Source organism: Onychomys torridus, chromosome X (genome assembly GCF_903995425.1).
Source record: "Onychomys torridus chromosome X, mOncTor1.1, whole genome shotgun sequence".
Classification (NCBI taxonomy): Eukaryota; Metazoa; Chordata; class Mammalia; order Rodentia; family Cricetidae; genus Onychomys; species Onychomys torridus.
This window is the reverse complement of record NC_050466.1, coordinates 52,457,039-52,469,336: the sequence shown is the minus strand read 5'-3', so window position 1 is coordinate 52,469,336 and position 12,298 is coordinate 52,457,039. Positions and strand designations below refer to the sequence as shown.

At 46.2% G+C, this 12,298-nt stretch overlaps 1 protein-coding gene across 2 annotated transcripts in view; it reads right to left on the bottom strand.

Moving 5' to 3' along the window:
* Nucleotides 1–12,248, bottom strand: part of Ikbkg (inhibitor of nuclear factor kappa B kinase regulatory subunit gamma) — a 30,875-nt gene extending 18,627 nt beyond the window's left edge. Inside the window, exons 1-5 of one of the 2 annotated variants that reach the window (XM_036173958.1) lie at nucleotides 12,201–12,248; nucleotides 11,629–11,858; nucleotides 6,778–6,979; nucleotides 5,586–5,797; nucleotides 2,767–2,885 (exon numbers count right to left, since the gene is read on the bottom strand). In XM_036173958.1, coding sequence (XP_036029851.1) covers nucleotides 2,767–2,885; nucleotides 5,586–5,797; nucleotides 6,778–6,964 — 518 coding nt within the window. In that variant the 5' untranslated portion in view covers nucleotides 6,965–6,979; nucleotides 11,629–11,858; nucleotides 12,201–12,248. Of the gene's footprint in view, nucleotides 1–2,766; nucleotides 2,886–5,585; nucleotides 5,798–6,777; nucleotides 6,980–11,628; nucleotides 11,976–12,200 lie in introns of those variants that run through there. The other variant, XM_036173959.1, reaches the window with a different exon arrangement.
* Between the last annotated feature and the right edge of the window lie 50 nt (nucleotides 12,249–12,298).

Here is a 12,298-nt window from a genome sequence, read left to right as displayed (position 1 = left end):
TCTGAGAGCTGATTCTGGTGGCAAAGTAAAGGTATCATGGCAGCCAGAAGATGGAAAATAAGAAGCATCTCCTGGAACTGGCCCTGAGGTCATTCATTAGAGTGGGAGAGCTGTGCTTGCCCCTCACCAGCTGCAACACTTGGGAGAGCAGACTCTGCATCTTACCTAGGTACCACAATAGAGCCAATCTTGTTGGCAGAGGTGTGGGTGAGCCAACTCAACACTGTAAGTGTGGGAGAGCTGTCCCCACTAGTCGCCTGTCATGGGGTGGTGTGGGTGGGGGAGAGATGCAACTCCCTTACCCCTCACCCCTTAGTGCCTGCAAGAGACTAGCAAGCTGGCCCTCCCCCTTATCAGCTGTAGCACTCATGAAACAGACCCTGCCCCTTGCCTAGGCAGCACAGCAAAGCTCCCCGGTAGTCGGAGGTTAGGGTGACCCAGCCCTGATGTTATAAGCAAAGGGGATCTGCCCCCATTATTCATCTGGCATATGGTAGCCCCACCTCCCGCCCATCAGCACGTGTGACATGTGGAGGAGCCCTGGGATCTTAAGAGCAGGAGGGCTGTCCCTACCCCTCACCAGCTGCAGTACTCAGGAGAGTGGCCCCTGTATCTCACCTGGGCAACACAACAGAGATGGCCCTGATGGTGCCAATGTAGGAGAGCCAACCATGAGGGTGCGAAAGCAGAACTGGCCCCACCCTTCACTCATTGCTGCAAGAGGTGAATTAGCCAGGCCAATGCTAGAGAGCTCACCCTGGAGTGGTGACAGGGGAGAACTGGCTGGTGGACCAACCCTACAGCTGTCCAGGGCCAGATCCAGGGTTATAACTAGGCCTGCCCCAATACCCATGCCATCTATGATCTGATAGAACATGTCAAGGGACCTGCCACACAGACCCATAGCTGCAGAATCTCCATGACATGGGGCAACAACAGGATATCCAGGAAGAGTCCTAGTGAGGGTCCAGCATTGATAGTATAGTAGAAATCAGAGGCCTTGAACCAGACCAGTTGGCAAGAAGGTGGACTAGGAAAAGGATTAGGTACCTGCATCCTAAGCTGCTGCAGGACCAGATAGGAGGAGTCCCTGGGGGAAGGTGCCAAAGCAGTCTGGGTAAAGGGATATCAAGAGACTGTTCTAGAAGCTGCAGGGAAGACTACAATCTGAGCTCACTAGCACTGACCTCAGGGATAGGCAGGAACTACTACACTACTTAAAACTCAGCTGGAGTCCCAGACACCCTCACTGGAGGCTCAGGTACCATACCTTGGTTATACAGCCTCATGAATAGGATATGGCATCAAAGTCTCAGAGAATTCATTTCTCCCTCTCTATTCTCACTTTAAAAGCTTAAGTTGTCTCACCTATATCACTCATGGCCCCCATATCTTCTGATCCTGGCCCACAGTACCCCATAGATTCCCTTAAATCCCAATACCCAGGCACTAGCTTCATCACCCTGGTACCTCCCTGTATGCCCATTACAAAGGCAATGATGGACATTTCCTGGTCTCTGAGGTAGCCTCTCTTACTGTAGGTTACCCCAACTTTGCCAAGGCAGATCTAGACTACTGGGCCTGCTCCCCTTCGGCCTTTGCTCACACTGCCCCTCCTCATCCACCATCAGCAGTGGTCTCTGAGCCCAAGTCAAAACTCTCCTCCCTCCCACAGGACAAGAGCCCCAACCTACAACTCCACAAACATAATGACTACCTACTGCACTGCAAGGGCCAGGGCTACCCTTCATCAGCTATCTGGAGGACAGCAACAAGGCAGTAAGACAGGCACAAAAGTGCCCATGCTGGTGACCCAATGGTCCCACATGTCAACCCAATCCCTTTGGCAAGGCTTAAGGTCACTAGTTGTCAAAGGCAATCAAACACTCACTTTTATTTCAGAGTCAGAAATGTTGGTACATGCCTGGCAGAGGATGCCAATGTGACCAACTCCCAAAAGAAACATGGGCTTCAGAATCTCTAGAGAGAAATAGTTCATGACAGCTCTGTGTTTTTAGTGGTGGCTATGGAATGTATCCAGCCTTCTTCACCCAGGACTTTCTGCCTTTGTGGAATCCCACTGCATGACTTTCCCATGATGAACTTCAGTCTGGATAGTAAGATCTTGAGTGTGGTCTTAGGAGGCCCTGCAATACTTCCTAAAGAATAAAGTGAACCCTAGTGTAATGGTTTGAATGAAAATGGCTCCCATAGTCTCATATGGAGCAGCATTATTTAAAAAGATTAGGATATGTGGCCTTGTTGGAGTAGGCGTGGCCTTGTTGGAGGAAGTATGTCACTAGGGGTGAGCTTTGAGGTTTCAGAAGCCCAAGCCAGACCCAGTGGCTCGCTATCTCTTCCTGCTGCCTGCCAATCCAGATGTAGAACTCTCAGCTCCTTCTCCAGCACCATGTCTGCCTGCATGCTGCCATGCCTCATGCCATAATGATAATGGACTAAACCTCTGAATATAAGCCAGCCCCAATTAAATGTTTTCCTTATAAGAGTTGCCATGCTCATGGTGTCTCTCAACAGCAAGAGAAACCTTAAGACACCCAGTAAAGGGTCAGATACTGGAAACAAAAGAGGAACTAGATTCCTGGATATCTGGCCAGGGCTCTCCCAAGGCAGCCATGAGGGTCCCAGGGAATTTAAGACTGTGAGTCTTTCCTCTCAGAAGGGAGCAGAACTCCTAGGGGCTCCTACATTTGCCTCATTGAAAACCCTGGAAAGGGCTTCCTGGGCTAGCTTCCCCTCCCCACTCACCTTCCCTCTAAAGTTTGTCGTTCTTTGGTAGCAGCCTCCAAGCGACTCTGGCTCTCCCGGAGTTCCCCCAGCAATGATGTCACCTGGGCTTTCACAGAGGCCTTGTCCTCAGCCATTTGCTGCAAGAGAAAAGGACATTTCCTATCAGTACTACTTTCTCCCATGATGCCCACTTTTGACATTCACAATACCTGAGGCAGCCTGCAAGCAGCTGGTGTACCAAGGGCTTCTCCTGCCCCTCAGCACTTAAAAACCCAGGTACAATGGAGCCTTATTAGCCCAATGGCTATCTGTCCTACCCTAGTCACCAACCTCAGTCTCTTTAAAACGCTTGTAAAAGGAGACCAGACTCAAATACAGCAACAAAAATGAACAACCTAGTCCATATAAACAACAGGTGAGAAGCTGTAAAAAATGAGAGAAGATACTGATTTTTTTTTTAAATATTGAGAGCTGAACCAGCAAGAAGACTCATGGGGTAAAGGTACTTGCCACCAAAGCTGATGACCTGATTTTAATCTTCAAAACATACATGGTGGAAGGAAAGAATCAACTCCCACAAGCTGTCCTGAGTGCTGGGATTAAACCATACTCTAAGCTCAGCTAAACTTTAAGGTTGACCAAACTTTAACATGCCTTCAAACAGCTTAAGATCACATCCCTGGAATGTCCCAGGCCCCTTCCTTGTTCCTACTTGCAAAGGCTCAGAGCTGTTAAGGAACTGACTATTCTGGCCAATGCTTGACATAGGCTGGAAAGTACTACCAGCCATGATTCCTTCTTCTATCCCTCAAAGTCCACATATTTTCTATGATCCTAACCATGTCTCAAAAACCTGAATGCTACTCCTTTGAAATGGAATCATCAGAAAGGATAGGACTCAGACTCCCAGTCTCCTGGTATGGTAAAAACCTACATTTGATTTGTACAAGCTTGTAAATACACTGGCCTCATCACATTGAGTCCTTCGTCATTCACTTGAGCTCCTTCCCCTGCCCAAATCCTTCATTTTCTTTCTATCTCTATTTCTGTCTTTATCTTACTTTTTGAAGTACAGGAAACTAAACTCCAGGCCTTACACATGCAAAGTATATACTCTTATTACTGAACCACAGTCTGGCCCCTATTATCATTTTAAAATTCCTAGTCATTGGGTAGAAAGACGGCTCAGTGGTTAAGAGTACTTGCTGCTCCTTAGAAGATCAGAGTTCAGTTCCTAGCACCACGACCATCTAGTAGCTTACAGCCATCTGGAATTCCAGTTCAAGGGGATTTGACACTCTCTTCTGGCCTCCAAAGGCACCTGCACACATGTTACATACACAGACACAGACACAAACATCCAAACATATAATTAAAAATACATCTTAAAAAAAGGATTAAATACCCAGTCACCTCTGCAGATCACCAGAGCTCAGCTAGCTCTTTCACTCTCATTGTCATCAAATATTGAACAAAATCTGTTTCCATGACTTTAACAACTGTCCACCTTTATGTTTCATGTTGGTACCCTTGTAAAAAGAGAGGAGGGTTGTGAGGCAGCTCAGCAGGTCTCAGCAGGTAAAGATACCTGCCATGAAGCCTGACAACCTGAGTTCAATCCCTGGAACTTACATGGTAGAAAGAGAGAAGTGGTTCCTGCAAGTTGTCCTCTGACCTACATGTGCACACCATGGCATATACATGCCCACATGTGAGTGCATGCACAGACACACACACACTACTCAAAATAAAATGTAATTAAAAAATTTTAAGAAAATACAGAGAGAAAAGGCCATGTGACAAGAGAGCTGGGGAGCAAGAAGGATTGCCAAGACTGATAATATACTTGGAGAAGTACCTGAAATAGCCCTTGTGAGGAACCCACCTGCCCATACCTCCATCTTATAGACTTCTGAGTTCCAAAACTAGGGACAATCTCTGTTGTCTAAGCCCAGTATGTGGTACCTTGTTGCCATCTCCCCAGATAAGAACCAAATGCTTTGCCCAGGTACTCCCAGCAGCACTGTGAACTTAGCTCTACACTGTAAAACCCGACGGTGGCAGGTCCTCCCTATCATTTCTCCCCAGGTCAGCACTCCTAGATGGCACAATTCCTGCTCAACTACTGTCACTGGGGTCCTGAAACCCACCAGTCCAAAAAGGCCCTGAAATACCCTATTATCCCACACTAAGCAAACCATCATTTGGGGATAGTGCAATACAGGGGCAACTTATAGGCCTGGGACCACATATTTTCTCCAAATGCTCCTGGGGAATCATCTCTGAGCCCCCTGCGAAATCCTGCCTGATGAGAGTACCTTGGTTTATCAGGGGTTTAGGGTCCTACTAGACTGTCTGGGCTGATGGCAGGGTATAAGTGAGGGCCTTGGAACACATGGTATGGTGCCAGCTGGACCTCAGGGTGGCTAGGGCCTAAGAAAGCTGTGCCAGGTACCCAAGCACTCCATGCCTTCATAAGTGAGCCCAGTATAAACCCTGACTCCCAAGACATAGGTGTGCTTCCTGGGTGACATTGCTCCATGCACACTGTCCCCATGGCTCACAGCAAAAGCACTGCTCCCTGAGGAGCTTATATCTGGCCACTTCTGGCTCCTGCCCAACATGCCTTGTACCTTGGATGATTTTAACATGGACCCTTTCACTGTAATAAACTAACAGTGAGTGTGATGGCTTCTCTTGGTTCTGAAAGTGCTCCTAGCAATCAAGCCAGAACAGGTCCTGGGGGAGCCCCAATAACATGTCTCCTATGGGAACATGAATGTCATTATGGTCTTCAAACACATGTAGGGCAGAGGGCCTGCCCACCCACCAGCTACCTGTTGGCATTTCTTCAAGTGCTCCAAATCCTTTAAGGCCTGTTCCCTCTGTCTCTGCAGGTCAAGCTTCTCCAAGCTCAGTCTCTCCACCAGCTTCCTGGCTTCTTGGAATTTGCACATGAGGAACTCCTTCTCTTCTCGCTGGCTGACCTGGAAATGGAGCAGCTCCTCACAGCGTTCCCTCAGCATCTGATTGTTCTGCCGGATGGCATCTGGGGACAGGGAAGACAGCAAAGGAGATGTGGATCCTGACAGCCAGGCACCCCTGTAAAACTAGATAGCCTTTCTCAAAGAAGTCAAACCAATTCCCAGCCAATTCCACTGATGATATGCCCCCAAGTGTCTGCAATGCATTACTAAACACATCATCCTCACTTGAAGGGATACATCAAATGCAACTTTCTTTTTAAGTGCTTCATTTATATGCTGGTCCATTGGAGGTATCCCTACCCTGGAGCATTCAGTTCCACTCCTCCCAGGCCTGCACTTCTGTCTTCAGGATCAGGGGACCCTAAACATGCCTGCAGACTTGGGGAGGCAGGAAGACAGTCCCCAAGGCAAATTTCACTGTGTAGCTTCTAGCTACAGCCTAGGAACCCAGAAGGTGCAGATGGGACAAGTTAATATCTCTGAGTTTCGTGTTCAGCTGTGTATTCCAAAACTGTTAACACCCACCTTACAAAATGAGGGTGACATGAGAAAGGAGACAGGGTGCCAGCACAGTAGATCAGTAGATACACTCAAAGACCTCTTCTCACCAAATCTGACCATGCCCTTCTAAGAGCAGGCCACACTACATCTTAAGAAAAAACCCTCTCTCTCCCAAGGAAAACGATATTCCCTCCCACCTAGAAGCTTGCTGTGTCTTGAGAAAGATCAAGCCTACTCCCATTGATCCCTATAGCCCACTTTTCCCTCTACCCACCATGGCTTCTCATTTTGTCCTCTTTCCCCTTCTCCTTTCCCTTCCCTGGTGCTGGCCCTGAACCACATCATTTCCTATATGTGAATCTTCACACAGAACCCCACCTGAAACCAAGTTTGAAATAAATGCTGGCTGGTTCTTAGGGACATCATGACCTTAAACCCTACCAATAATGATGTGCAGGTAAAAATAAATTTTGTCCTTAGTGTGCCAGGCCCCTCCTGATATTTTACTCCATGCCTCCCTCCCTCATACTGCAATCTTCACCTCGGAGCTCTTGGTTCTCTTCCAGGCAGCGCTGGAGTGTCTCAGGAGTACCCTGCTCTGAAGGCAAATGTAACATTGCCGGCTTCCCCAAAGAAGATTCTTCACCCTGCATGTCCTGGTCCCCTGCTGGGCCACCACTGGGCTGCACCATCTCACTCAACTGATTCTTCCAGAGGTGCCTGCTCATCCAACAAGACAGCACCTAGAAGAAAAAGACAGTAGGAGGGCATGACACAGAGCAGAGCTCTGTCAACCAGCAAAAGGGGTTCAATCTATACAGAAGCCCTAGACTTCCATTCACAGCAAAAGGCTGGACATTTTATCTGATGGGACCAGATACAAAAGTGGAGTTTGGGTCTAAGATGTAGCAAATATTCCTGTTCCAAAGAGAGAGAGAATTATTTGTGGAAGGAAAGGGCAGTGTACTGGGAATCCTATCTCCTCCATAAACCTTCAAGTAGAAGTAGAGGGTCCCGGCTCCTCACTTAATGTAGTAGAATCATTGACATAGCTATGTCCTAATCCCTGCAACTCAAAGACCTCTTCTCACCAGAGCTGGCCACGTCTTTTCAAGAGCAGGCCACATTACATCTTAGAAAAAAACCCTCTCTCCCAAGAAATCTATATCCCCTCCCACCTAAAAGCTTAGTGTCCCAAGAAAAATCAAACTTGTTCCCACTGATCCCTACAGCCCATTTTTCCCCCTACCCACCATGGCTTCATAGCTTGTCCTCTTTCCCTATGAATGTGACTTTACTTGAAAAAAGGATCTTTACAGATGTGGTTAAATTAGGGATCTCAAGACAGGCATGGTGGTGCATGTCTTTAATCTCACCACTTAGCAGGCAGAGTCAGGCAAATCTGAGTTCAAGGCCAGCCTGGTCTACATAGTAAGAACCTGTCTCACAAAAATTAAGGCTTTCAAACTGAGATCATCCTAAATTACATGAGTGGGCCATGACTCCAATAACAAGTACCCTTCTGAAAGACAGATGAGACAGAACTGGGAATGTAGTTCAGTGGTAGAACTACATAGTCACTTACCTAGCATGCACAAGGCCCTGGGTTCAATTCCCAGCTCCTCACATATACACAAAAGAGACAGGAGAAAGAGGGAAAACAGGTGGAAATACAGGGAGACAGCCATAGGAAGACAGAAGCTGAGGCTAGACTGATATAACCACAATCTAAGGAACAACTGAGCCACTAGCAGCTGAAAGACACAGGAAGGATACTCTTATACAATTTGCAGATGGAGTGTGGCCTTGTTGACTCTCTAATTTTATTCTCCTGGCCTCCAGAACTGTGAGATATCAAATTTCTGTTGTTTTAGCCACCAAGCCTGTGGTCATTTCTTATAGGAATCACAGGAAACTCAAATACTTGGTAAGAGAAACTTCAGGAGACCACACTACCTAAGGAGTGTTCCCTGGGGATAGAGACCTCTGGTGTCTTCTGTATGCTAAGAAATTTGAAAGTGGGACTTGGGGTGTCAGTCTGAGACAAATGACCCTGGTCTGCTTATGTTGGCTTGTAAACCAGATAAAGAACATGCAGGGCAGAGCTAACCTGGAGACTTTCTAAACCCTGCCTAAGATTGACTACCAGGAAAAGGACAATCTCAATGCAATCTTCCAGAAGTGGGCCTTCAGTAAGGGAGGATGCCTGTTACACTGAAGAATCTTGACTATTTACACTGAAAGTGTTGATACCCATAGATTCATCTGCTTGAGCTCACCCAGCTGACCCTTCCCTCTTCTTCACCTACTTTCTTCCTTTCAGCTTCTAGGAAAGCCTCTTCTGGTGTCTCTCATCCCCTCAAAGGATGATCCTGCTGAGGCCCTTTCACTAAGTTCTCATTCCTTCATGTTGAGGTGCCTGGGGACCTTTTCCCTACCTACATTCACCCCTTCAGTAATTGTATTCAGTCTCATGGCTTTAACCTAAATCTTCATGTTGATAATATTCCAAATAGTTTTCACTCCTGAACTCCAGACTCACATATCAAACTACTTGGATGTTTAGAAGTCTACTAAGGGGCTGGAGAGACAGCTCAGCTGTTAGGAGCACTCAATGCTCTTCCAGAGGAACCAAGTTCAGTTCCTAGCACCCATGTTGGGCATCTCATAACCATCTAAACTCCAGCTCCAGGGGAATCCAATGTACTCTTCTGGTCTCCTAGGCACACACACATATGTAAATAAAAATTAAAAATAAATATTTTTAAAATTAAAATGAAAGAGATCTTCTCTAAATTACTTTCTCTGGGCTAGAGGTGTAATTCAGCAGTAGCGCACTTGCCAAACATTCACCAGACCCCAGATCCCCAGCACTACCCAAGAAATCCACTTCTACCTACAACTTCCCTTACTACCAGCTGAAAACAAATCCATCCCCCAATTATCAGAACAAAAATCTTGAGCATTTCTGGGTTTTGTTTGCTTGTTTGTTTGACTAGTATCTCTGTTCCTTTCCCTCCCTCCCTCATCATTTCTAATTCATGAAGAAACTCTGTAACATTAAGTATTTTAAGTGTGATCATGGTATTGTAGTTATGGTTATTTAGAGTCCTTTCTGAAAGAGATGCATAATGAAATACTCACATGTCTGAAATTCACTGCATAATAAAAGGGAGATGCCTAAGGACATACCCAAGAGAAATGAAAACACCTGTCCAGAGCTGGGCAGTGGTGTCGCTGTGATCCCAGTATCCTGGGAGGCAGAGACAGGTGGATCTCTGTGAGTTCAAGGCCAGCCTGGGCTACAGAGCGAGATCCAGGACAGGCTCCAAAGCTACACAGAGAACCCCTGTCTCGAAAAACCAAAAAAAGAAAAAAGAAAAAAAGAAAAAACACATGTCCATATATAAATGATCACAGCAGCAACATTACTCAAAGCAGCCAGAGTAGAAACAATCCAAATGTCCATCAACTGACGAATAAGCAAAATCTAGTTCAGCCACACACTAAAACAAGAACGCATGCTCCAAATAATTGCTAAGAGAAAGAAATGTCACCAAAAGATATATATTGTATGTACTTCCATTCATAAGAAGTATCCAAAACATGTAAATCCAGACAGAAAGTAGTTTAATGGTTACTTAGAGAGATGAGGTGGACTGGGGTTTCTTAGTTAGGGTTTCTTTTGGGAGTGATGATGATGTTCTGCAATTAGTGATGTTTGCACACTCCCATGAATCCACTAAAAACCACTGAATTATACACCTTAAATATGTGAATTGTAGCCAGGTGTGGTGGTATACTTCTGTAATCTCAACACTTAAGAAAGTAAAAGCAGGAGGATTAGGAACTCAAAAGGAAGGGATCTTCATGACTCTGTCTCCAAAAATTTTGAATTATGGGCAAATGAGACATCTCAGTGGATAAAGGCTCTTGCTAAACAGGCCTGAGAACACATGTAAAGGTGAAAAAGAGAGAGCTGGCTCAACAATATTGTCCTCTGACCTCTACACATTCTGGCATGGCACCTGTGTTCCCCACACACATCATGAACACACACACACACACACACACACACTATAAATAAATATTAAATATTAAATATTTTTAATTTTTAAATGCAAATTATGTCTCAAGAAAGCTGTTATTGAAAATCATAAAGGGTGGGGCAAGAAAGATGATGACTCTGTTAAGAGCACTTGCTGGTGTTGCAGAAGACAGTTCCCAACACCTACATGGCAGCTCACAAATATCTGTAACTCCAATTCATGGGGACCTGACACCTTCTCCTGACCTCCTTTGGCCCCAGGCAAGCATGTAGTACATATACATACTCAGAGCCAAAACACCCATACACATAAAATAACATTTTCTAAAGAAGAAAAAAATCATGGTAAAGGATTGAAAGGGGTGTGAATTAAAGTTAGCTATGAGTTGATAGAGACAGCTAAGAAATGTGTACATGGAACTTACTATTTTATTATTTCTATTTTTGAACATTTTTAAAGTTTTCAATAATAAAAAGCTGACAGCACTATCGTCTTTCACATGGATTACTGCAATAATCTCTTTACAAGTCATCACACTTTGCTTCTTCCCTTGCCCTTTACAATCGACCCCACTGGGACCAGTTACCTCAAAGATAACTCAGACTACTTCTCCCTTCTACTGTGAACCCTATCCGATTTCTCCCAGTTTTTTTTTTTTTGGGGGGGGGAGGTCTGTGCAACAGCCTACAAGGTCCTATACCACCTAATTCCCCTTCCTTACTTCCTCTCCACCAACTATTCCTCCCTGACTCTCTGCTCCTACTACCATAGGTCTTTCCTTTTTCTTAAGAAATGCCAAGACAATACATTCATTCTCAGATCTGATAAATGGTAAGAGAACACACGAATAGATTACTAATCGTTTGCAAAGTGAGCTGAGGTGCATAAGGTAAGATATTTAGCTGTCAAGATACACTTGAAAACTTTTTAAAGACTTCAAATGCACTCAAGTTTGATAAACAGCTTAGCCTATTACTCTGGCACTCGAAAAGGCTGAGGCAGGAGAATCTTGAGTTCGAGGTCTACCTGGCCTACATCGCGAGATGCTGTTTCATAAAACAAAGTTTGATCAATAGAAAAACGTCTCTGAACTAGAAGGGTTTTAGCACTAGGAGCCAAGCCCTTAGGCTACAGCTGCAGCAGAGGGAAGGAGATTATCAGTCCGACTAGCCGCCCAAGTAAGCTGGGTCACGAATCAGCACTCCTGAACCCATGCTCGAAAAGCATGCGAAAGCATGCAACAGAACAAACTGCGCCCGAGGGAAGCGGGGAGGAGGTCAGGAGCCTCGGAAGCTGCGGAACAGCCACCGATAGAGCCTTGTCTTTGGAGAAGAGGACCACACCTGTCAGCAGAGTCGGCCAGAAGTGAAGAGGGCGGAAGAAGCCGGATCCGACCTCTCAGACTGAAGTGGAGCTTCCAGAAAGTCCTAGTTAGGCGGTCAGCCTTCCCTTCTCGGCTGTGGAAACCCCCGCTTCCGGCTTCCGGTGTCGTAAGTGTGGGATCCGGAAGTAAAACACAGACTCGAAGCCGTGGAGATTAACTGAAGATGCGTAGCCACAATAGTGGTCCATCCTGCTCCGGAGAGAAGCTTCAGACCCCCAGCCTGCATTGGCCATCCGAACAGCGAAACGCTCCTTACTGATAAACATTACTACACACACACACATACAAACGCTCCTTACTGATAAACATTACTACACACACATACACATACACACTTTTTTTTTGAGACAGCGTCTTTCTCCTAGCTGTCCAGGCTGGCCTCTGAACTCACAGAGATCTACCTGCCTCTGCTTCCCGAGTGCTTGGGATTACAGGCGTGTGCCACCACGCCTACACCCGCCCCCACCCCATTTTCGAGGCGTCGCATCCGCACTGAAACACCCTAGTTTCCCTCTGCTGCCAGGTCCCTACCCCGGAAAAAGCCTAGAAGAAGCTGTGAAAGGATCCCAAACCCACCACAAGGGGGGGCGTGGCTACGCTGCTAGCGGAAGTGGGGTCATTCAGGAGGG